This window comes from Poecilia latipinna, unplaced genomic scaffold (assembly GCF_001443285.1).
Source record: "Poecilia latipinna isolate Pla-1442-1.1 unplaced genomic scaffold, P_latipinna-1.0 Scaffold1323, whole genome shotgun sequence".
Classification (NCBI taxonomy): Eukaryota; Metazoa; Chordata; class Actinopteri; order Cyprinodontiformes; family Poeciliidae; genus Poecilia; species Poecilia latipinna.
The window spans coordinates 56676-83208 of NW_015113939.1; the positions used below are offsets into that span (position 1 = coordinate 56676).

General features: G+C 39.8%; 1 protein-coding gene across 4 annotated transcripts in view; it reads right to left on the reverse strand.

Annotated features, from left to right (window-relative positions):
- Positions 1-1511: 1511 nt before the first annotated feature.
- The window catches only part of pitx2 (paired-like homeodomain 2), a 55824-nt gene continuing 30802 nt past the window's right edge, over positions 1512-26533 (reverse strand). The window contains exons 1-4 of one of the 4 annotated variants that reach the window (XM_015055581.1): positions 11944-12292; positions 8011-8079; positions 3339-3538; positions 1512-2545 (exon numbers count right to left, since the gene is read on the reverse strand). In XM_015055581.1, the coding sequence (XP_014911067.1) occupies positions 1988-2545; positions 3339-3538; positions 8011-8056 (804 nt within the window). In that variant the 5' untranslated portion in view covers positions 8057-8079; positions 11944-12292 and the 3' untranslated portion in view covers positions 1512-1987. Of the gene's footprint in view, positions 2546-3338; positions 3539-3926; positions 4667-8010; positions 8080-10225; positions 10909-11943; positions 12293-26533 lie in introns of those variants that run through there. The other 3 variants (XM_015055580.1, XM_015055582.1, XM_015055579.1) reach the window with 3 other exon arrangements.

A 26533-nucleotide genomic window follows, 5' to 3' on the forward strand; every position in this document is an offset into this window, starting at 1 on the left:
TCTTAACGGGTTTGCAGCTGCGCACGGCACCGGCATATATGGAAACGGATGAGCGCTTCGCTGGTGTTTGTTATTTGGCACTTTTGTAAAAACAACACTCGGGACTTACTGAGATTTATTTCTGCTCATAATAAAGCCCCATGAGAGGCGACCTCAGGCGAATCTCACAGTGAATCTTCGGATCGGGCCAATAGACCACCTTTGTGCTAAAAACTGCGGAATGCTGCACTTTTACATCCCATGTCTGCATTATGGGGGAATATAAAATAAATAAAATATAAATATAGCATTTTGATGCATGCATATTGCACATATTTTCTTTCGTTCTGCTGGAGGTGGGCTGTGTTTCTTCCATGAACGCTGCATTCATCCCCGGCCTTCATACCTCTGCAGCTCTGCATGTTTGCTCAAGCTTCATACTCATAGTTTGTTTGGCTTTGTCACGTTTGTGCACATTTAAAGCATAAAAAAATCAGCAGCGCCAATGAAAACAATAAAAGGGCAAACAGATGAGTAAGGTTGGTTGCGTGTCTACAAAGAAGAACTGGTTGGAAACAAAAAAAGCAAGTTTTAAGGTGTGTACATAAGAGTCCAACAAGGCAGGGTTGATTTGATGCATGGCTGCGTTTGAATCGCCTTATTTCTTTTTAAACATTATTCTAAGGTTTCATTGACTCTAAAAAATCCACTTCAGAGAACGGAACTTAATAGATTGTTGTCTTTGTTGTGTGCGCCGCAGTGCAGCTTTTTGTTGATTCCCGTGTTATTTCAAGCCCCAGCGAGCAGCCGCGGCTCTTGGCTGGAGCAGGCAGGCAGACAGACACGCATTCAGGGGCTAATCTGCCGGAGCATCCCGGTGCCATGTGTATTGGAGTGGCCCATTGTTTTCCTCTATAGATTAGCTGCACAAGCGCCTCAGACAATCGAAAGGCTGTCACTGCTTTGCACTCCGCTAACGGACTTCTTGCACAAAGATTAAATAAAAGTCGCCCAGCAGAATGTTTTTGGAACAATATATTTACTTCCATTAAATAAAACACAATATTTCGGGAATTGATGGGGGAAAAAACAACATAATTCCGTACCAAATAGTATACACAGAGCAAAAAACCAAATAATTTGTCGCAGGAACATTTTTGGATGCTTATTATTATTTTTTAAAATCCAGAATTGCTATTCTAAATCGATATTCACACAGACATTAATAATAAATTTATAATATGTTCGAAACACACAACTGGTGCGTTTTTAGTATGTACATTCCCTTTTTGTTTGCAAGCAAAACATGATTCCTTTTTTTAGGATTTGTATTTTTTTTATCCACATGCGTCGATAAGTTGGAACCTGGAGAGGAGTTGCAGCGTTGGAGCGCAGCCGCTTCAACAAACAGGAGATGATCATTCAAATATATTTACAGGAACATTTCTGTCAACAGTTAACGTCCAGAATCCATCAGGGAAAAAGCCCTCATGACGAGCTGTGAAAAGTGAAACAGGCCTTTATTTTGATTATTTTTTTAACTCAGTGAATGAGGCCATCGCTCATCGGAGAGGAAGAAACTCAAAAAACTCCCGGTTCAGTTTGACTCCGAGGAGGAGCTGAGTGTGTTTCAGTGGTTCAGTCTTCTAGTGCCCTTGTTTCGAAAGAAAAAAAAAGAGAGAGAGAAAAGTAGCTGTAGTAGTCTCTTGTTTCTGTGGACGGCTGCTATTAATTATCCACACACTGCAAAAAATAACCACCGTCACAAACATAACCCTCTAAATCAGATTCCCTGCGTGAAAATGAATGAAAGTCAATAAGAGCGAATTAAATCACATTTTTCTCATAATTTGATGGAAAAGTTGAGTCTTGGGGGAGATGGTTACCAGGCGAGCAGTAAATTCCCTTTAATACTTCAAACAGTTCAAAATGATCTTTTGTGGGGTTAAAAATGCTTTGTCCTCTAACATGTCAGCTCGGTGGCGATTTTTTGCAGTGCAGGTAGCAATTAGACCGGCCTGTCCACCGCGTACTGGCAAGCGCTCAGATTGGTGGCTGGATTCTGAACCCCGGCGTATCCAAAACTCGAGTGCTGCTTGGCTTTCAGTCTCAGGCTGGCCAGGCTGGAGTTACAAGTGTCTCTGTACACGTAGGGAGGGGTCGGCGGCGCGTAGGGGCACGCCGGCGTGGGCACCCCAGAGTTGAGGGAAGGGTTACTGAGGTTGTTCAAGTTATTGAGGCTGTTCAGGCTGGATCCCGGCACGCCGGTCACCGCGGATGGCACCATGCTGGAGGTCATGGAGGAGATGGAGTTGGGCGGCGAGAACATGGTCTGCGAGGATAAAGGGTTGACGTTCATGGAGTTGAAGAAGGGGAAGCTTTTGGTGGATAAGGAGGCGGACGTGAGGCCCTTGGCGGCCCAGTTGTTGTACGTGTAGCTGGGATACATGTCGTCGTACGGCTGCATGAGTCCATTGAACTGCGGGCCGAAGCCGTTCTTACACAGCTCGGCTTGCTGGTTTCTCTCCCGTTTCCTCCACTTGGCTCGTCTGTTCTTGAACCAAACCTAGAGCACAAAAATAACAAATATAAGAGATAAAATACACCTTTTCATTCTTATTTTTATTTTTGTTATTTGTGCATTTTTTTATATATTGGGTTCTATTTTTTCGCCCTAAATGTACATAATTAAAATTAAATCCCTCTCATTCCCATTTGCGCAGAGAACTCCAGTTTTACAGCCGCCTCTATCTGCGCGGAATACACACTGCAGTCTCAGTGGAGCATCTTAGCGTGGAGTGGATGTGTATTCCCCCGCATGCTTCCACAAACACTCTGACCTTAATCACACAACGTCAGGGCGACAATCGCAAAATACGAGCTTTGCACCTCTTTTACACGGAGAGAAGAACACAAGTGGCATGTCAATAGCCTCAACTGTTAACAGCGTCACCATTGCCTAATTACACCTAATAGGCAAATAATACATTTAGTATTTTGTAATTATATTTAAAATAATTAAACGATAAAGATAATTTACAGATTTTTTGTACTGAGGTAAATATTTGCGCGTTGTCATAATTGATCAAGTTTATTGGAATGAGGTCAAATTAAATGTGGTTTTATCCTGCAGTATTTTAAAAATTATTTCCCTTTAATTATTTTATGAGTAACATTTTATTTATAATATTGTACTACATTTCAGCAATCCATGAAGTTTTATTTACGGCGTAATTGTGCCAAAAAGCAGCATAATTAAAAAAACTATAAATTGTGTTTATGTGCAGAGAGAATCAGAAGTGCTACGCTTGGTATGTGTGTGTGTGTGTGTGTGTGTGTGTGTGTGTGTGTTTACGCACCCTGACTCTGGCCTCTGTGAGGTTGGTCCACACGGCTATCTCCTCCCTGGTGCTCATGTCCGGGTAGCGGTTCCTCTGGAAGGTGGCCTCCAGCTCCTGCAGTTGCTGGCTGGTGAAGTGAGTCCTCTGCCGCCGCTGCCTCTTCTTCTTGGACGGGTCGTCAGAGGAATCGTCGTTTTTATTTTGTATTTTTTCTTTTTCTATATAAAAAAAAACAACAACGGGTTTTTAGATTGATATTTTGCTCTTTTAATTTAAAAAAGAATAAAATCCAGATATTTTTTTATCCTTTTAAAGAACTTTTTAATGTTTAATTGATTTAAAAATATATACTTTTTCCTTTTAAGTTGCACTCTACTTTTTATAATAATCTTAAAAATACAAGAAACTATTTAAACTGTTTAAAAACAAACAATACAAAAAAACAATAATTCACCGTCAAACCAGAGACATATGAGCGGCTATTAAAATGACAGCTCCGGTTTTTATGCATATAAATCTCCCTTCATGGTGACTGATAACAGCCATCTATTGTTTCATAACCAGATGATCTCTGGGACTCCGGGTGAAACCCCGGCCGGTTCTTACCCACAGACTCCGGGCTCGATGTGTCCGACACAGTGTGCACCTCTAACCGGTGCTTAGAGTCCACGGAGCGCTGCAGCGGCTGCAGGCTGGAAGCCATCGCCAGAGCCGTGTGGTGCGTGGAGGCGAGTTTATTCCCTGTGAGGTGGTGGTCTATATTTAATGGATCCCTCATAGAGCTCATCGGTGAAAGATCTCACGAGCTTCTAGCACAGGAAGGCTGAGCGGAAAGTCCGACTCCGGAATGTGTTCAGCTGTCCAAAAAGCGCACAGCAGCACAGTTCCTCTTGCTGAGATGAAGCCCTCGTTCTGTTTAAACTGGAGAACGCTTTAAAACAGGCCATTGAGTTTTATCACAGCATCGGTGGAAAACTGCGGCTACCTTGGCTGAATATTAGAGTGACAAGGACAGGTAGGTGATATTAGATCCAGAGGCTTACACACACTCCAGCGCTCTCTGCTCATTTCAGCTGTTGCCTGTGCTCTGCCCATCCAACTGCGCCTCTCTCCACACCTCCACGTCACCGCTTTGCCCCCGCCCCGATTCTCTCTGACAGGCGCGTCCATGTGGATGTGCCCAACCAACCGGAGCTCACAGAAACGAGATATGTCTGCCAGTGTATTTATGCCGGGGCTGGCGCTTATTTTTCCTCTTCCAAATAAAAGCATGTAAAGTCAGATGAGACGCACGGTGTACCGAGCTGCGCCCCGAGCCGCTGCTGCGCAGCAGCCCAAGACCAAATAAAAATGAAAATAACACAGTTTGGCCTCATTTTATGAGACGGGTCCAGTGGCCCGGTAAAAAGATGGAGTGCCGCTGATACCCAGGCTGAGCCGCACTCTCTCCGGCTCTGTCGCTGCAGTTTGCTCAGTGGATAAAGCGGCTTTTATTGAAAGGCGCAAAGAAAATAGATGCGCACTGAATATCAAAGACAAACACCTTCTGCACCGCAGAGGTCCCGTGAAAGGACAAACAAATGTTAACTTCAAAAGAAGGGCTGTGGTGGCGCCAGCGCTCCAAAACTATCTGCGCGCACTTGTCAACTGACGCTAACTGCCAGACACGCATGCTATGTGAAAAAAGCGCACACGTGCCGCATGTGTGTTCGCACAGGGGCGCAGAATGGAGGCGCTGAAGGAAAAGAGTCAAACGACTCCATCCAAAGGCTAATTTACACCAAGCACTTCAGTCTGTGAACATTCAGATCATAATTGTGATGTGTTGAAGTAAAGCATCCCCACAGCATAATGCTCCCACCACCATGTAATAGCCTGCCCCTGCTGCTCCGCAGTCAGAATCAGGTGGACAGACACACCAGGGAACAACCTTTGTGAAAAAGAGAACTTCTGTTTCTAATGAGTTTTTGACTTCAAGTCTTCCTCAGTACAACACGATCATCTAGTACAATCTAATTCCCATTTAGTTGAAATAGAGATTTGACCTAATTTGACTTCCATTGGACAAGTGTGAACAAAACTTCTGAAATCTTCTGAACTTTTATAGATTTTGAGTTCAAAATTACTTCAGGCTGCAGAATCATTTATTTATCCTTTTGCTGTGTTTCCCTTATGCAGTCTGACTCTCATTAATTATTTTAAAGTATATTTAGGTAAAGTCACAGAGTTTTGCTGACATGCTGTGTCCCAGCTGAACCATTCTGGAAAAGGTTGGTTTGGAGGTTAGCTTGTGTCCATCTAGAACTAAAATAGTGACAGAGTTCACGTTCAAGTTAAACTGGTACACAAGCTGAGCAAAACCATGAGATATTTTAACTGAGGCTGTCAAGGAAAACCTTTACAGAATAAATCTAAAATTTATTTTTATGCATTAATCACAGACCAACTCTTAAAGGACAAACTAGATGAGGAATAATTACAATAGAATGATTTAACTGAGTGGCTTTCAGCAGTTAAAACAAAAATTATTTCTGTCCAAAAACGTTGACAAAAATCTAGCCAATGAAACCAGTTTAATTTGTTAAATTCTTCCAGTGTGGATTTTTGGTCAAAGGCAATAAAAGCAAAACAGACCTCAACAAATCGAGTCCAAGACACAAAAAGCCTGACCTCACAGACTTTCTGATTCACGACATGCAAAAGAGCCACACACTAGCTGTCAAATGGAGTGATCCTCTTGACCCCTCGGTGTTAGGCTTCTCGGATTCATTAAATGAAGCTCGGCTGAGGCGCGCGGGCCTCCAGCAGCCGCAGCCCAGGTTTGGTGAGGACGGATTACTCCATCATCAGCGCTTAAACCGGATCTGTCCTCACTTTGCTGCTGGGTCCTGCAGTCTGCTCCGTCTGGGACTTTTTCTTCCTTCTCATCTAATTTTCATCTCATTCATTTAATGAACGTGACGCATTAAAGAAAAAGGAACAAATGTGTGTGAGAAAACCAGTGACGGAGATGTGATGAAGCAGGTCAACACTCGGGTTAAAATCCACCTTAACATGAATAACCACCACCACCATCATCATCATCATCATCATCATCATCATCATCATCATCATCATCATCATCATCATCATCATCATCATCATCAAAAAACGAGAAAAACTAAAAAGGAGCCCTTCATCTCCCTCGTGCCCAATTGGACGCGCTTTCATGCAGCGCATTTGGACTTGGCGCAGTGATCCTATGAAAACTCTCCCCACATATATATATAAATACCAGCAGACCACCGACACGCACAGAAACACACATCAGTCACCACTCCTGCAGGCCGATTACATGACAAATCAACTGGAGCGGAACCATTTAGATGCGACTGTTATGTGAAAAACAAGAAATTACGAAGATTTTCACAGAAATAATAATAATAATAATAATAATAATAATAATAATAATAATAATAATAATAATAATAATAATACAGCAAACAGTGTGAGGCCATTTTTTCCTCTTCCAGCCATATTGTAATACTAAACTTGAAGTGGATTATGGGTTTCCTCTTCATTTCTACAGTCTGAATGCTTTATCTCTCTTCTGCGGATTACTGCGTGCAATAGGCCTCCGCCATAGAGGGCCATTAATTAGCAATTCAGTCAATATAGCGGGAGACGACAAGGCTTTTTACATAGGATTAAGAAGACATCAGATTCCACCATTAGCGTATTCCTGCTCACGAATAGGCTTTCATTATACATTTAGTTTTCCCAGGAGCCAATCCACCGAGCGCTGCATATATTACAGGGCGGCACAGATGACGCCCGTCTCCCTGTGATCTGCAGCTCCTGCTCGCCAGTTTCTGCGTCTATTAATCATATTATTCCTAATATGCGGTGGTTTGGATGAAGGGATGAATCCAGCAGCCACATCGATGTTTACCGAGTTGCACAATCAAAGTTATAGTTTGTTCTTTTACAGCTGAATGTGAGTTTCGAATCGAATTAGAGAGCAATGAAATAATTCAATTTTACTGAAATAAATCTTTTTTTCTTTTTTTTCAAAATCGTTCCTATATTCACTGAATACATTGAAAAGTTGACGGGATAAAATTTGTTTTTCTTACGTTCAAAACTGTAAAAAGAAAAAATTAAATTAAATAAACAAGGGGGTTGAAAATGAATTCGGCTAAACATTATTTATCCGCTCAAACCAAACCTCGTTATCAACTCAGCCTGCTGTAAAATTGGAGAATACATCTGACCAGCAGGTGGCGCACTAAGACAAAGAACAATAACCCACAGAGGCCAATATGTCTTCACATTTTTTTTTATCAGACTGCTAAAATTGACAGAAAAAAATATTTACCTGCACTATTTTTCATTTTATCAGAAAAAAAGACAATATTTGACCGACGTCACGTCGACGTAATTAGAGAAGGAGGTTGTTTCTTAATCATAAGAATGAATTGAGATAATGACTAAATGTCCTTCTTTTTAATTTTTAGTTTATTATTATTATTATTATTATTATTATTATTATTATTATTATTATTATTATTATTATTATTATTATTATTATAACCGGTACATTTGAATGTGACTTTTAAGGAGTTTAATTAAATGTTGAATATTAAATGTCTGAATGGATTTTTTTCTCTTTCTTCGCTGTTTTTAAATGAATAAACTTGAGGAGACTCACCTATTTGTGCGCAGGTGGTGGCCAGTTTGCGGCAGTGGGACTCCATTGTGGCGCTGTGAGGTCACTGTTCTGCAATTTAGATAAACACAAAATATTCAGTTAGTTTGACTACAAGCTAAAAACGTTTAAGGTTAGAAAATATTTTAGTTTCCCATAATAACAGTGATGTCTTCAGATAATTCTCTGAAACACTTTAAAATTTACCAAAAACTAATAGAAATAATTTACATTAAAAAAAAATCAAGCTTGAAAGATCAGGAAATAAAGACATGGTGCTATTTAATTTAAGAGGGTAAATTAATGAAAGTATGAATCAGTGATGGCTGTCAGTGAAATACTTCTAATGAGTTTTTTCTGGTTAAATTTTATTATAGAACTTTTTTTGAAGCGTGTCAGAAATTACAGCTGCATTAAAACAGTAATTGTGACGCCCTCCTCACTTGCTGTCGACATATTTCCGATTGTTTTACTGCATTGTCTGATTTCTGTGGCGTGGGTAAAACACGTCGTGTTTTGCCTGAGCCTCCACGCGTGTTTTGCTGCTGTCTGCTGCAGTTGGAAGTGGAGTGATTCCGTGGTAAAATCACGGGATTAGAGTCTGATTGAGATGTCTGTCGGTGGGATATTACAAAATTCATTATCGCAACCCTCATACTACCTCGATATGAAGTTACACAGATGGGTTTTTATTAGTCCAGGCTCACACTGTTTGCTTATGATAATTCGAGGCGGGAGGAAATTTGCATGCAGTCAAGCTGTTAACCATTTTCCTCACTTCTCCTCCTCACCTGCTCTACATCTTCGCTGCGTTTTTTTTTATATTCCCTGTTTTTCATTCAGAGGATGCAGATATTGGAGGTTAAGTTTTACACAGTGTGTAGCTGCGCGACAGTTCTCCAGAAGCCCTTCTCTATTTTCCAGCAGCAAAATGAAAGAGTGGGAGGCCAGGCTGGAAGGTGGAAGGTTATTGCTCGCTGCTCCGCGTTATCTAATCAGAGAGGTTTAATGAGAGCTCCCTCCAGGATTTTACACACGCGGCCTCTGAAGGCAAACCTGGTTTGATTTTATTTAGAAAACTGAGATTTTAATACAGCAAAAATCACATAAATTCACCCACAAATTATCTGCTTTTGAAAATATTATTTAATAAATTTGCATTTCCTTTTTCCAGAAAGAAGTAACACTGCGCAAAAGAAATAAAATCTAAATTAAATTAATTGTAAATACATTTTAAATACAAAGTAAAGTGAAAAGAAAAGTGAGGAAAATTAATTTCTTAATTAAAAAAATGAATACAAATGCACTAAATAATAATAATAATAATAATAATAATAATAATAATAATAATAATAATAATAATAATAATAATACAATTTAGTGTAATTTAAAGGGTAATAATGCCTTTGCCGCCACAGGCCCTTCTTTTTAATATCTATTTGGGATAAATTGCCCTGTGGGAGCAGTTTAAAGATAGCTGCATCAGCATCGCCATCACCACTTTACTTATTTTCATCCCGTTCATCCATTCATTCTCACTCCGTGGAGCCCGTTTGCTCTCAGCACCAGCAGTTGATGTGAATCAGTGAGTCTCATGGCATCGGGCCCAGTGCAGACAGAAAGCTGGCATCGCCCCACGCAGGCTTTACTCGTGAAATTAGCAGAGCGTGAGCACGAGGCTGCAGCCACCACCGGCAGGATGAGCCCACTAACCTCCATCATATGGTCCTGTATTAATTAAAGACGCGGGACTATCAGCGTCATCTCGTTTTTCTATTATTTTATTCTCTTAAGGAACAAAATTGATGAATTTCCACCTACATCACCTGAATATTTATTAGTAAATCACAACAAGGGGAATTTTACCTATCGAAGTATTTAGACTCCAAATAGAAGATTTAATTATTCTAAATGTCCGCTGTTTGCCTTCTTTTGGTAGTTTTTGCGTATTAATAGGATCGCACTGCCTGTTTCACTTTGCGCTCTCCCGTGTCCCGGCTCTCCATCATCGCTATAACACCTCATGATCATCCGCCGACCTGTGCGCCAAACGGTGCCCTCACATCCCCCATTTATGTTCCTTCAGTCACGGGTTTGAAATAAACATCAGAAAACGCACAAAGTGGAACAAATTCCCTCACTCGCATTAGCTCACATTTCTGTTCTTCTGTTTTTTTCTTTTTTTTACTCAACGCGCTCCAGCTCCTCCTGTACTCACCAGCTGCGGTCACTGGACGGGACAGGGATTTTTTTTTCTGTCTCCAAACCGTCGGCGTTTTCTTGTAAAGTGAGGAAATAAATCCCACCGTCCTCAGAAGCCGCGCTCACGGCTCAAACTCAGACAACCTCGAGCTCCAGCGGCGGTGAACTTTCTGTCCGTAAACGTGAGCGTCTCATGGAGGAGCTCCTACACGCCGCGCGTATCCAAAAAAAGAGACGCGGCGCTGCCTTTAGGTTTGTTTCATTTATGCGCATAAATAAGTGTCTGTTTACAGCGCGCGGAGAAAGTGCGAAGGAGGCGCTTTCATCCGAGTCTCCCCTTGGCTCGTCCTCTTCTGTCTTCCTCAACTTTTTTTTCCTCCCTTGAAAGACGCTCCAAGAGTGGCGCAATTTTTCCAGCTTTTGAGCTCAGAGGGGAACTCGTGTGTTTGTGTGCCTGGGTGTGCGCGCGCTCACAAAGGGGTGTGCATGTTTGCGCAGAGCAGAGGGCAACTCTCAACTTTCACCAACAATCCAACTATTCTGATGCGTCTTTTCAAGAAGGAAGCGGTGATGAAAACGACTTTTTATCTAAAGATTACGGGCGTGTATAACTTTTAATAACTCGTTTTCTTATTAATAAAAGGCCAAACTATTTATAACTTTCGTAAATTGTGCGCAGAATAAACAAGACGCAACCACAGCTGTCTGCAAACAGTTCATATCTATTAAATTCAGATAATAATTACATGTTTTCTCATTTCTGCAACCATTCAGCCTCAATTAAAGACTATTTGATAAGACACAAAAAATCCTTTATAGCTAATTTAATACACCCACAAAACATAATATTTCAAATAAAAGCTGAGAGCGTCGCTTTTATAGAGATGCAGTGGCCTCCTTCTGCGCCAGACAGAGCGCTATCGTGTTGCGGATTTATGTGCGGACGGAGTGAACAGCTGGCTCGGATGCAAATGTTCTTTATGGATCCGTTTCGTTTGATGGAGACTGCATGCGTGTTCCACCCGCATCTTAAGCGAGGCGAGCAGACCGGACGCAGGCCTGCGTTAGTCCCCCCGCACCGCACCGCACCGCACCGCACCGCACCGCCCCCTCCACCAGCCCGCCATCCCGGCACATAATCCGTCTTTTACATTTTTAGTCATACTCCCAATAAGCCAGTAATTAACGCGCTCATCCACACGGGAATTTCCACGCAAAAGGGGGACACTGAAGCAAAACGTACGCGCCGTTTCTTCCTCTACAAAAAAAGAAAGAAAGAAAAAGAAAAAAGAAAAAAATATATAATTAAAATCAAGTGATTGGAAATACATTTAATAAACTACATTTTTTAGAATAAAAATATCCAATTGTAGGAATAAATACAGAATAAAAAACATTTTTGCGTCAGTTGAACATATTTGGACTAATAAAAGATCCAGTCGGGATTGTTTTAAATATTTTCTAGTCATCTGAGCCTGACCTGCAGTGTGATATAAGGACAAATTCATGTCAAACACTTTATGTCAAACATCCCGGTTTGTCAGGATTTCACCAATTTCTCAAGGAAAGCCTACCAAACACGCTCAAATGAGAAAAAATGCAAATAAAAGAAGAAAGCATCAGCCCTGCATCACAGAGATTTCTCCACTTTACGCCCCGCCTGCAAGTACAGAAGAAAGGGGGAGCGCAGCGTCTGGAGAGGCTTGATGCTTCGGCCGCATTTGCTTCTCTTACCTTCTTACACAAAGAGAGGAAGAAAAAAAGTGAGTGAACTGCCTCCTCTTTCTCACGCAGAAAGATGCAGAGGAATGCCTGAAGTTCAGACAAGGCTTGCGGGTATGAAATCTTTCGCCTCGGGGGCAAACCGGCGGCTTCTTTTCATTTCAAGCGCTTATCGATTTGCCGTTGTCATCTTTGGCGACGCAGAAGGACACTTGAAAGAATTTCTGATGGGGCTGTGATGTGAGAAGCAGGGTGACCTGCTCCGCTGGTGCTCTCTCCTGATTCTTAACGAGCACATCAGCCCGTCTGTGTCAGCGCAGTTTGGACACTTCAACTTTTCCCTCCTCCTGCACACGCTGGAGAGGATTTCAAAACACTCTCTGCAGCTTTTTATGTATATCAGCACGGCATGCGAGCCTGCACTTCAGGGAGGAGAGATGATAGACTACTCAGGCAGTCAGCCGTTAACCGAGCTTCATCTGGGCTCCTTTAAAAACAGGAACTTCTCTCTTTGAATTCACAAAACTCAGCAGTTGGTTCCATTTCTTACATGCAAAACGTTCAAATTGTTATTACATTTATGCTGTTTAGACGTTCTCAATGTAATATATTTTATTTATTACAGTCGCAATTTAAAAATGTAAAAGCTTGCCTGCATTGTTGGCTCTGGTGTCTCAACCCATAGATTCTCTGTGGTTCGGGTTTCGGTGCAACTAACCTCTGCTCATCTTTTTCTACCAGACTTTTCCTTCCACACAACTTTCAACTGGAATGCTTGTAATGACCCTCAGTGGTTGCTGGACGTCTCTTAAAGTGGATGTAAAGGATTGCAAAGGCCTTAACATAGCCATAATATTCCTTATTAAAATCATTTTGTTGTAGCTATTATGTTGCTGACATAAATGACCTTTACAGTGAAGTTGTAATTTATTGAGATTATGTGTGGGATTTCTAAGTAAAAGGCCTGAAATCACTCCCATGCATCACTGTAATTATTGCAGACTTTAGTCTCATTTCTTCTTTGTTGAATCACCATAATGTGCAGCTGCTTTGAGTAATAAACTCTGACACAGGAGTGAATTTGTCTCATTTAATTTCCTCACAGGGTAGTTTGTTGCACCTCATATCTCTCTCCCATCGTTGCATCCTGAACGTGTCTTCATGGATAACTCATATTACAGTCAAATCACAAAGGAACGCCTCTGTAATTTCTTCCTTCAGCAGTTATTTTTTGAATAAATTCACATATTCCCATAACATTATCCAATGTATTGTATTGCATCAGGAAGCTTTAGTAGACATGAAGTGGGTTCATTATTTCATGTTTGCCTTTGCGTCTGAAAACAGCTTCTTCCTTTCTCTTCCTTTTTTTCACAGATTTGGCCTAAAACCACATGTAATTTTCACGATGTTCAGTCTGACCAAAATTTTGCGGGTCATGTTGTAAAACTTAAAGTTGTAAGTGTTGTTTCCAAAGCCACAAGGCTTTGAACAGATCTGCTAATATGGTAGAAGTCTAATAATGAGCAGAAATTTAGTTTCATTTATGGTTGAGTCTAATTGAACGGGCGGTTTGTTGGGAAGAAGGAAGTGAAGGATGATGAGGAGAAGGAAGGGAGTTAGAAAAAGAGACAGATGTCTAAAAAAACACAAAACATTCGCTGAGACTTTCTCCTCCAAGTCAGAAACATCCTGTGTGTATTTCCATTTGTCAAGTAGCACTCCAAGAACGTTATTAGTGAAAAAGCTGCCTGTAAATTAACCAAATTAAAAGGGTGGATCTTTGATAGCTCTTGAGCTTGTTGAGCGGCTTTATGCCTGATCCTTGCTATTCCAGCTCTGTCACAGTACCAAAGGGAGATGAGCTGCAGCAACGCTAAGCACTCCAACTCAGCTTGTGGTTTAGAGCGCAGTAAGTAAGGCCTGTAACGGCTTCCTTTGCTCGCCTCGCTCCTCCTGACATGCCCGGCTAACATGGTGTATATTTAAAAAGTACTCAGCTCTTCGTCTTTGTCTTCTTCTGTAATTATCCCATCGATGGCTACCAAAAGAAATGCAAAGCTGATGTCATTGTGGTCTCGGGCCCCCCGGGCGCTCTCATATTTACTTCCATGAATGAAGCAGCTTCAAATGAATACAGATTACTCTGATTTAAACTCTGCTCTGTTTTTGTGTGAGGCCTGTCAGCCCTGATGGGTCTATGCCAGCCGTCTCCGCTGCTCTTGACTTTGGACATGACATGGCTTTGGTCAGGCATGATGGGAAACGTCCCGGAGACCAGGACAACTTTCATTAGGCTGACCGTTTCCACACAGAGGACCACGGCGTTTTACGGCGCAGAGGTCGCTCCCAGGGAAAGCAGCTGCTGGTGCATGCATAAACACATGCGGCCTCAGCCTTAATCACAGGTGCAAGTGGGCCAATAAATTGCTCCAGCAGGTCTCTGATCAATTACATGAAAAATCAATGGGAAGCTGCCACTAACCTGCCTAAGGGGAAATCGGCCAAGAATGAAATTGGTGTGATAAAATGACTATGATGCCTCCCAGCCCGTCGATAACATGTAAAACAGTCCGGCTACATGCTAACTCTCCTGTCGGCAGTCCTGAGGTGGATGCAGAGGTCACAATCAGCTCCTTTCTAATTGGTCTTCTTCTGCAGAGCAGCAGGATGAGGAGAGGAATGAAACAACCCACAGAGACACACAGAGGGCTGATTTCACACCGCAGGAGGAAAACAAGAACTAAATGGAGATCTTAAAACAAAAAATTCATGTGTCACGTAATGGTAGTAGGAGAAAGTTAAATGCTTTTAGGTCATATTTAATAGAAAACGGCAGAGCAACTCCTCTCACACATCCTCACATCCAGCTGGTTTCATCAATACATGCAGGAGTTTAAGAAATGTTGCTTTGAGGGAAAAAAGAAACCAAATATGGAATGTTTCTGAAAATACGTTTTTCCAAAAAAATTGATTTTCTACACATTCATCCTCCATCTATAATCCCTCATAAAAAATATTCACACCCATTAAATCTTTTCACATTTTGTCACTTTGAAATTACAAACTTTGGGATTTTATGCAGCAGAACATCACAATGTGTTGTAGTCAGGCTACTAAAGTAGAAGGAAAAGGACGTGTGATTTTCAATGTTCTGTAATAATGAAAATATAAAAAGTCTGGGATGTATTTGTGTTCACCGCTCTCTGATCCAACACTTTGCTCTGTGGTCCATCTGCTGGAGTCAACCTCTACCAGCTGTGAGCATCTTTACATCGAACATTTGACCCATTCCTCTTTACAACAGAACTAAAGCTCAGCTGGATTGGATGGAGAGTGTCAGTTCTACCACAGCTGAACTTTAACTGAGCCATTGTTTCGACCAGAGGTTCTCCTAGCAACAAATACTTCCACATGAGTGGAGGATCTCTGCAGCTCCTCCTGAGTTACTTTCAGCCTCTTTGCTGCTTCTCTGGTTGTCGGTTTGCATGAAAAGCCACCATAACTGCTGATTTTCCATGCTGAAAACTTGTTTTTACATTAACTGTCATGAAAGTCTGTTTCATTTCAATACTTTTATTTTGAAAGCACACTAAGGTCAGGTCACTTCCTATTCTCAGTCAGAGGAAGATCAGATCAAATGTGAATTCTGATGCAGACAGTTGATTCTGCTGGCGTTTATTTAGGTGTATCAGAATAAAAGGAGTTGGATACAACTACACACCGACTGTCCAGATTATTGTGGGTAACAGAGTTTGAACCACACATCACTTTCACCTTGTTTTGGTTTTCTACATATAATCCCAATTAAATAAATTGCAGTTCTGAATTGAAAACAGTATTTTAAAAGCATATAGAAACATAACACCACGTGTGAAACAAAAACATCTGTTTTTTTTCCGTTTAAACTTATGACATATTCAGGTATATAATATAATGTGTGACAAAAAATTAAAATCCACAGTTATGTTTTAGATTTATAAGATGTGTTTGGGTACTATTTCTTTGAGAGTGCCATTATGAAAACATAAACTATAAATCTGCGTCTGTCCCCAGAGCTTCCAGGCTTCTCAGGTTCTTCTGCTGCTGCCTGCAGGGAGAAGTGAGACACGCGTTGAGGCGCCCCTCCTTCCTGAAGTTTAGATGTTCAACAGCCAAATAAAGACAGATCCATCCAGTCTGGCTTTTACTTCAAGTTTATAGCTATTTATTAGCACTTATAGTTTATTATTTCATTCTTGTTTTAGCTACACCTAGATTCTTTATTCATTTTTTATTGTGACATTGCTGATTTTACTGTACTTAATCTTGTTACTTATGTTTACTACGTATGGTCTTAACTTTGCTGTTTGTAAACATTTTATTTATCTTATCTCCTTGCAAAATATACATGAACTGTATCTTTCATATTTCTTGCATTTTCACAGTTTCTGCTCCTCTATAATGTTAATTTATTTCTCTCTCTTTTATTATTAATTGTTTTACTATCCATAAATATTGCTCTATCTGATCACATGACTTTTTCATCATTTTGATCTTCATATTGTGGATCTCTAGTCATTAAATGTCTTTGTTCAGTTATTTATTTTTACCTCTAAGGCATTTTGTGACACCTGACTGTAAGAAATGTGCTTTATAAAGTTTAATTGATTAATTGATTACAACTAATTTGTTTTGTATTGTAAAATAAATGTGAGACACCACAAGGATCTCCAGTCAGACAGCATTAATTACTAAACAGACCCAGAAAGTGATAAAACCTTTTACTCCAACTGTATTATTGAATGCACTTTTTTTTCCTTTAGTACTGTCATAATAAAATCAATAAGCACCAACTTTTTTGAAAATTTTCTCTGGTTTTCTGAATAAACATTCATCTGCAAATCAGCAAACATGACCTTGGCTGGTCAAGTTGTTTTGTTCATAGATGATAGTCATGCACTTAGTCTTGCAAATCTTTGGAGGATCTACCTGTTTATAATCAACAACCACGAAAAAGCTAATAGATTAAAAAGGTTGGACTGAACAAAAATAAAAGACAGATGTTAGAAACTCGCAAGAGAAATGAAATAAATCTGATGCGGATGCGACAAAGATTAAAAGAAGATAGAAGAAGCAACAGAAGCGAGCAGGAGGGAGGGTGGGTACGACGTGGCTAATCTGTAATCAGGATGCTGGTCCCATGTCACGTGTCGCCATTAGTTCCAGTCTTTCATGCTCGTCTGTCCGTTTCACGGAGCCACACCGCTTGGCTGCACTGCATGCAGTTTTCCACCGCAGCCGGTGCAACAACTACACTAGCAGTGACCCCAGAGACGGGCCTGGGTCAACATCCATCCATGCTGCACATCTCAGTGTCACTTTCCAAACTTCATAGACTGTAAGTGTGACAGATTTTAAGAAACAACAGTGCAGCTGTTAATCCTGGTGGCCATGTGGAGGAGGTTTCATGCAGACCTCTACGGCTCTTTGGCCTCTTCCCTCAAATCTGTGCTTCAGGTTTAATCCAAAGAGAGAGGGAGGTGTGTGTGGATGCTCAGGTTTCTTCATGGTGGATGTGTCTGAGTGTGTGTGTGTGTGTGTGTGTGTGTGTGTGTGTGTGTGTGTATGTGTGTGCAGGGCTTCCTGTGTGAGCGTGGAGGAGGAGGAGCAGGAGGGAGGGGGAGTGAGGCTGTGCGTGAATGAGGAGGGTGGGGGTGTCTAATCCAGTCCCAGTGTGAAACTGTTGACATTTGTTCTTTTTTTCCCTTCATTATGTGACTGGGGCTGTTTTGCGCTGGATTAGCTACAAATCTCCCATGCAGCACATTCAGCATGCCACTAGTAGTTTAACTTCATTAATAATGGATGAAGAGATTGTAATCCAGGAGTAAGAGAGCATGCAGGAAACCGTACAGAGGGAGGGAGGCAGACGGGGACAGGGAGGGCAACCCCGTTACGAAGTCAGGCTTTTTCCCCAAAACAGATCACTGATGATGGCTGCTGAGTTATAATTTTACCTTAGTGATCCTACAAATGTGAAATGTTGTTGTGCCACCCAATAAAAGGGAGAGGGGACCAGGACTCCAGAAGCCTCTGTGATGCATATGCTAGTATCTTTCATTGATTGTGTTTACTCAAGCTTCTCATTGCAGACTATTATGGAAGTCCAGGGGACACACCCTGACCTAACATCAGGATAAGAGGGATTAAAGGCATACATATTCACAATTTTTGTCTCTGCTGCCAGCTGTGATTTCCCCAAACACAATGAGCTTCTGGACTGAGCACAGTGAGAGCCAGCGGCCTCTAAACGGTACAGAGCCTGAAGGTTTTGGGTCCTGCATGTTTTAACTCATTCAGTCAGAAACTGAAGAAAAAAACTAAACAGTCAAAATGCTGAAAGTATAGAAATAAGTCAAGAATATCTGCTGCAGCTTTGGCTGCTTTACAATAAAAAACAAACCTACAGCAAATGATACATTTTGGTTCATGGTGGATCAGAAATCATTTGACCTTTGACCTGTGGTCCAACACTTGAATTTTGAAAATTTTGGAAATTATGCAATAATTCTACAGAACAACAAGGAAATATTCTCATCAGATCTTCACTGAATTATAAGTGTATGTCTGCATAAATGTGTTGTCATGTTATTTAATAATTTGGCTAAGTTGCTGTGGTAGGGAGATTCCCCAATCATAATTTAAATAATATTTTTTGGACGTTATTAGGAAAAGTTTGGAGAACCAAATAGAACTAATGATGAGATCAGCATAGGTAGACAGAAATCTATGTAAAGACATTTTTACATTTTCTAGAACCGCCCTTTGCTGCAATCACAGCGGCAAATCTGTTGGAATATCTCTCTCCCTGCTTTGGACATCTAAAGGAGAACTTCTTGGGTATTCTTTATGAAAAAGCTCAAGACTAATCAAACTGGATGGAGAACATTAATTTCTTATTAAGAAAATAATTTCATTATCCACAGAAAAACATCTCTGTGGATTTCTCCAGAGTTCCCAGGAGCCTTTCTGATGGTTCTCTGTTGACTTTTGCTCCGACTCCCTGTCAGTTCTGTCAGTCTTGGTATAATAAGCTGTGTGTTTTTCCAAAATACTCCTATAAAATTCAAGGTCTCCAGATATTTCTACTAGTACATTACTTGCTTTTTTAAAATATGCATATTTTTATTAAATCAATCAATCAATCAATCAATCAATCAATCAATCAATCAATCAATCAATCAATCAATCAATCAATCAATCAATCAATCAATCACATTTTATTTGTATAGCACATTTCAGCAGCAAGGCATTTCAAGGTGCTTTACATAATTAAAGAAAAAAAGAACAGAATGTGACATTGAATAAACAGTAAGAAAGAGAAAAAGATTTTGAAAAAAAATCACAGATTTTTTTTTTTTTTTACAAAATTCAAAGTTTACTTCAATTTCTCAAATAAGTATTATTTGATGTTTTTATAATTACATAAAATTACATTTTTGGTTTTATGTTATTTCATTGTTGGTATCTGACCATTTTTTGATGTATTTTTAATGACATTTTTACAGTGTATGTTTACATTTCTGAAGAAAACATGTCACACTTTTTCAGATTCATTTCAGTAAAGAAAAGGCAAATGTTTAGCTTTCCACTTCACAATTATGCACTAGTTTGTGTTGATCTCTGACAAAATACCCCAATAAAATAGGTTATCGTTTTAAGTTGTGACATGGAGCCAGATCATTTAAAGTCTAACATCCTGAAAGTGATTTTCTTTCCTTGTTCTCACCTTTTTTCCAGCTTTTATAAAAACCCACAGTGCAGTTTATATAGTAAACATGCAAACCGCTGGCAGTGAACACTGACAATAACTTGCCATGTTGTTCCTCTCAGGCAGCCAGAGACATTTTATTATATTCAGTGAAGTCTCTTGCACATGCACAAATAAACATGGCAGGTTGTTAACTGGGATTTAGGTTTGATACTGTAGGCATGTGGGAAGACACCAGTGAGTAGTAACTTTTCAGTGATGTGTTTGATTGGCAAACGACTGTGTGCTGCCTTTAAGGAACAACTGACGCTGGATTACAGAACTCCTCAGAACCAGAGGAGCTTTACGGAGACATGAAGAAATTAAGGCAAACATTTTGCAGGTGTTTAGTTGTGATTACTATCAATTTAAACAATATCTAAAATGAATCACTACAAAAGAAAATGTGGATAAACAGTAAAGCAGAGCAGGGTGACTGAACTCTTTAAAGTGTTTAAATGACTGGTAGGAGAAGTTTTACTGTGCAGGAAAAGGCTTTCAGACTTCAGACCCCACATCAACAAAACCCTGTAGCTTCAGGGCTGTCATCATTTCAGCAGATGTTTTTTTTACAAGAAAGAAAATAATAAGGTTTTATTCACTAAATGGCTGAAAAGACAACAGCACCAACTCCTCAATAGAAGCAGATGTTCTGTAATTTGGCACAGTAACGGTAATAATAGCCCACAGTGCTCCTGAAAAGCACCTGTCCATGAACTTCCAGGTTCAGTTGAACAGAAATCATGTTTGTTCTTGTCTGTCTAACAGAAAGAGCTCCAGGGTTACTTCTTTTCATAACAGAGAGTGGCATTATCCTGTTGGGTAACAATTAATCAAAGCGTATGGCTGCTCATATTCAAAGATCAAAGAAGCACTTGCTTAAATTAGAAAATATTAATTAAAAAATTAAAGGAGGTTGATTGCATCACTTTTCAATGGCCTCAAAGAAAAATACTGAAAAAAATCAAAACTGCAGCAGACATGAACAGCCCTGACACCTCTGAGGTTCTCCAGGCTGTGACTGCAGGCTTTCAGATCCTTCCCTCATATGTGATCACTACAGAGCTTTAAAATCACATTTTGCTGCATTCAGAAAACCAAAAAGCTGCAGGAAACCCAAGCCTCTTTCTCAGATTCACGCAAACTGGCTGTTTGCTAGTGAAGGATTGGATAAAACTGCAATTCAAAATTAAAGCTGTAAATTAAACACTGACTTTTGTTAGAGACGGATTCAAATCAATAGGATTAAAAAGGTGTAACCAGAGACATCCACAAGTAAAACACGTCATATCCTATCTCCTTAAGTATTTCCTGTTTTATAGTGAGAAATCAGCCGTTGAGGCCGAGCCACGCCCACATGCTCTGTTAAATACTTAGTTTTAGCTAGTAATCCCTCAGGAATATGCCTTATTAAATTCATGTTACTGTTTGAAATGTGCAGGAGTGGATGTGCAGCAACATCATTTTCAATTCAAAAATGTTTTGAATAACTAGACGTATGAGCTATGAGCTCAGCAATAAAGGTATTTATTGTTTCTAGTCTCTTATTCAAGTTCTTTAAACATTAGATTGTTACAAAATGCTTTTATAGCCATTCAGCTTTAAGGGTTTCAGAAACGCTGATCATTCATGGAGCTTCTTTAGAAATGTGGACTGTGGACGCTGACATTAGCGTTAGCTGCTACATGTTCAGCACTGAGATGCTATTCTAGGCTTGATAACTTCACTCATGGGCTAACTCATATTAGCACAACTTAAACACAACGAGAGTCTTTTCCAGTGTGCCATCAGATCAGTTTTTGAAGCAGAAATTAACCCCCAGTGGCATGAGAGAAGCGATTTCCTTGCTGTTCCATCGCTGTTTACAGAAGTTGCTCGTCCTTCAGATTTATGGCCGTACCAGAAGCGAATGAATACAAAGGTTCCAGTCAGAAATAACATGTGATTAATTCTTGTACACCTTTTAAATACTTTGAAATGTGATTAATTTATCAAAATTGACACCTAAATACCAAATCTGTTGTTCCTCCTGGTGGGGTTTGCATTAGCAGTATTTTACATGACTCCACATGAATCTGGTCTAGTGTGCTGCAGTTTAACAACCTTAACCATAAAACTAATTCCACTCTGATGTGTGTAGTAATTTAGTAAGTTTTCTGAATTCTTCTGTCTCCGTCGTTTTACTTAATATTAAAAAGGTAAGTAAAATATTAGCATTTTAAAAAGTTCTTTGGACCGCCTTTAGTACTTCAGTATAAAAAAGTGTATTTCTACATAGCAGCCACGTTTTAGTTGATGTTAGTTAACTCTTTGCTCAAGGGCACAGCAGCTGTTGTTTTCGGTGGCGGTAGGGATGAGCTATCTCAATAAAATGGTTCATCCTGCAGTGAGCAGCCAGGCCGGCCCTTCTTCGGTGACCGTCAGATCATGTAATTAACCGTGGGCTGCTTGTGGCACAGGGAATATAAGGCGGACAGCTTGATGTGTGAGGTGCCACATTGCTGCAAATAAATGCTTAATGGGCTAAGCTTAGGTGATGTCATTGTTCATTGAAAAGACAGTTGCCAGACTCGTAAATAATACTTAAGATTGTTTCCAAGTACGTCCTTTGACGGACATGCCAGCTTGTTCTGGTGTGACGCTGCTGACCTCTGGCATGCTGCGAATGTCACACAAGAGTTTCCACTGTGACGAACCAATGGAAAAGAAACACACTTCAAGAGATGATTCCACCACGTTTTCCTACAATTAAAGATAGATAGATAGATAGATAGATAGATAGATAGATAGATAGATAGATAGATAGATAGATAGATAGATAGATAGATAGATGATAGATAGATAGATAGATAGATGCCAGTCCTGTTGTGTTTTTCAGTTTGTGCATTCAGCCCATTAATTGTGCTTAACATCAGTTTTTTGGGAAACAGAATTAAATTTCAGCTGCAGTATCCAGACCTGATTACTGCCAGACCTACTTATATGTGATGTACATGTGTATGTTAGAACTGGGTGAAGTACTTCCAGTGACAATATATGTGTCTTCTGCATCTTTTTTCACCTTCAAATGTCTCTTAGATACAAATGAACATCAGAACAACAAAGCTTGTGTTTGAACTGAATTCTCACTTTAACATAAACTGTGTTTGCATCTGGTGCATTTCTGGTTCAAACTTATTTGTTCTTCCTTTGATGAAGTTGCTTGCAGTGAGTTGGTGTCCAGAAATTTTACTCAAGTAAGAGCAGCAATTCTTCATAGTAATGTTTAACATGCAAAAGTAAAAAGTATGGTGTAGTAAAACTAAAGAATATTTTTACAAAATGTAAATGTAACAGTGACAGTAATTAATTACTTCTCAGCTCTGCACATTCATGATTGAAAATCTATAAACTTGAGAAGCCAGTCGTAGCTTTAAAAACTGACTGATTGTTTTTCATTTTACTGGTCCACCCAAATAAAAAAATAAAGAGATTAAAATACATTAATAAAACAATTAATCCTGAGCTAATATCTTTAACATCTGTGTATTGGTTAATTGTCTTTTTATGACACATAGCTGAAACAGAGAGTCTGATTCTGCCACACCTCGAACTGGACCAGAAATCAGACACCTTCACTTTCAACCCCTTGAACTGAAATTCTTGCCACCCTCCAGAATGAGACGGAGCAATAATCTGATCATGAAAGGGCCGTTTGTGTGGCGGCTGCTTGTATGTGATACATGTGTTAATGATGAGTTCAGCGTTGCATCTGGTCCCGCTGCCTGGGAGGAAGGCCAGCCTGCTGACACCGAGGCTGCGACAAGCGGCCGCTGGACTGCAGCGCATGTGGCGCGTCAGCCAAGGCCACACCAACCCAGGAGCATTTCCCCGCTCTCTCAAATGTTTTCATTAATTGCTGGGCTGTCACGAACTGTGTTTAGTTAACATGAAACACATTTGCACCGACTTGCAAGCCACCCGTGTTGATAGATGTGATTAGAAGACTTTAAATCTTACTCCATATCTTTTCAAACGATTTTTCTCCCACCACCCTCAGCTACACATGCCTTCGCCCTGAAGTGGGAGATTAACACGTTTTAAGTATCACAAAGAGTTGTGCTGTGATTTAGTTTCTAAAGTATGGATGAATGATCCCCTTGTTAAACTTTTACAGGGAATACATTGCCAAGGCTGATACAATAGAAACATGCTTGTGTTCAATTAATGAGATTCTTCAATTTTAAACTTTGGACATGAGAAATGTTCCTGATCCTCAGGCTTCCTGGAGCTGGAATACTTTTGCAATCAAAATGCATGAGGTATTAATTGGGGGGGAAAGTTCATGGAGGGAGAGAAAAAAGAGAATTATGGGAATCGAACCAAAGAATTTCTTATATGACAGATAACGGCTGATTTGATGGATCGTCTTGAAGCTCCTCTGGTGTAAAACATGACTTCATTTTGCATGCTGAGTTTCTTCTTTTACTTTTGTTTCATATTTTTCAAATGTCATTTTTACAAATATAGCACAAGCAAGATGTAATTACAAAACCTAATCAGATTGACTCGTTCACATTCCATTTCTGTGAGACTCTGCAGCTTCCAAACTGTTAAATGTGCAACTTTGGCAGAGTTAAAGTATCTAAAACATTACACATGTAATGTAGTGAAGGTTTTTTATTTTTTTTCACATTCCAGGATGCCCTACAGTTTGATCATCACTGTGGAGACGCCATCACACACCTGCTTCAACAAATCCACCATCATCTGGACAAAGCAGGCAGCACTGTGAGGTTCATGTTGTGTGAACCTCACAGTGGAGACGAAGACGCAAAGATGGATTCTTCATAAAAATAAGAAATTATGGACAATCCAGATCATTCTCTTCTTCAGACAACTTTAAAACAACAGATCGCTTCAGTCAGAGGCTTCTTCAGAACTGCTGTAATACAGACCACTACAGGAGACCCTTCTTGCACACAGCCATCAGTGCATAATGTCACTGCTAAACCTTTAATGTTTAGCATGTAATTTTGGGTAAAACTACATGGAATGGGAAAATTGACAGTAACTTTTAAATTGAAATTGGAGCTATTTCCAAACAATTGAGAAAGAACTCCAGAGAAAAGCTAAAAACGGACATTTTAAAGGATTGCCACGTTTACCAAGAAGATGAAATGTTTAGAGGATTTGCTGCCCTTGGGAGGCGGACGTCAAATAATAACTGATAGATATTTTCCACTGGTTTGAGACCAGCAGAGGTTGCCAGGTTGCGTGTCGATGATCCTTGCAAAGAGAACTGTACTGATCCGGTAGGATGTAGAGGCTTGGCCCTTGAAGACCAACCAAGTCTTAACCCCTTCCACGGCGCTCTTTCTTATAACACAGAGCATTCTGATCAGTGGACCTCAGGGGGCAGTTCAAATACCACCAGGTCATTGGGGGGCAATATTAACAGAACCAAGGCTTTGTCACCAATCCCACTCAACTTCAAGGATCTTTAGTGGGAAACAAATCAATCAGTTCCTGCTCCATAACTGCTCTATGGCCATGTAGAGGAAAACACACCAAGCATTTCTGTGGACTGTTCCTTATTAAACCAGCAACACACAGAAGACATGCGGCTAATTACATCAAAAACAAGGGATATAAAATTACTGGTTAACATTTTTATAATCATATCTATAATCTAAATGATCAAACTTAGCAAAGACTCAGAAATGTTTTTCCCTGTGTAAAAAAATACAAATAATATTAAACAATAAAAAAGAAGCTTTTCCTATTTCCCTTTAGTTTCACTTAATGAACACCTGCTGGTGTCTCTCCTCACACCCAATTATGTATCCGTCCAATTATTTCTGCATCCTAAACTCAGATGCTTTTAAAGCAGAGCAACCAGATGTGTGTTTGATTTAAATAAAACAAATATTTTTAAGTGGATGCAATGCATAAAAGTATATTTTTTTATTTAATACATCTTTAATACCATTGGAGTTGGTAAAATGTCTAAAAGGCTGCACAAATACATCATATGTTGATGTCTTACAAAAGTAAAACTGGCTGTTTTTTTAAATTATTATTTTTTAACAAAGTCCAATTTTCTGTATACTTTTTAAAGAAATGTCTTCTGACCAAAAAGTTCAACTTTTTCTTCATCTGATTTAAGGATTTTATTCCACAAACTTGCTGCCCCACATGGCTTGAAACTACAAACTGGACTTTTTGGTGTCTTTCTTTTCACTGCTCTTCCATGAAAATGTAGATATGTGGAGTGAAATGCTGAAGGCTTTGTTGCTTGCGATTTTACTTTAAAGCTTTTATTTACATCAAATATATAAACCCATTTTAAATATTCAATTTTAAGTAATAATGAAAACAATACTTGATTTCTAAGGAGTGTGAATACTTTCACAAGTCATTCTTACTGCTACAGAGAGCTACAGGGTTTGTTCTTTTGCAGTGCACAGTTCCCAGGGTGAACATGCTACTACTTGCTAACTGATATCTTTAAGTCTGGAAAGTGAAACACAAATTAACATTTTGACCTGTTGATGATTCTTATTAAAACAAATAAATCTGTAAATGCATCCACCTCTGGTTGATTACTTTTTATCTTGACCCATAAAGGTCATGATGAAGATAAATGTCAAAAAGAAAGAGATGGCTGCCGTACTGTAGGTGAATGCCAAATACTGTAGGTGTGTAAAGGTTAGAATTATTTTACATTTCTTAAATAGTTAATAGTTCTGCAGCAATAAAACATGATGAGACGTTGCCATGGAGACAACATATATGCGTTGGTTTAGCATATCAGCAGCAGTGGGTATA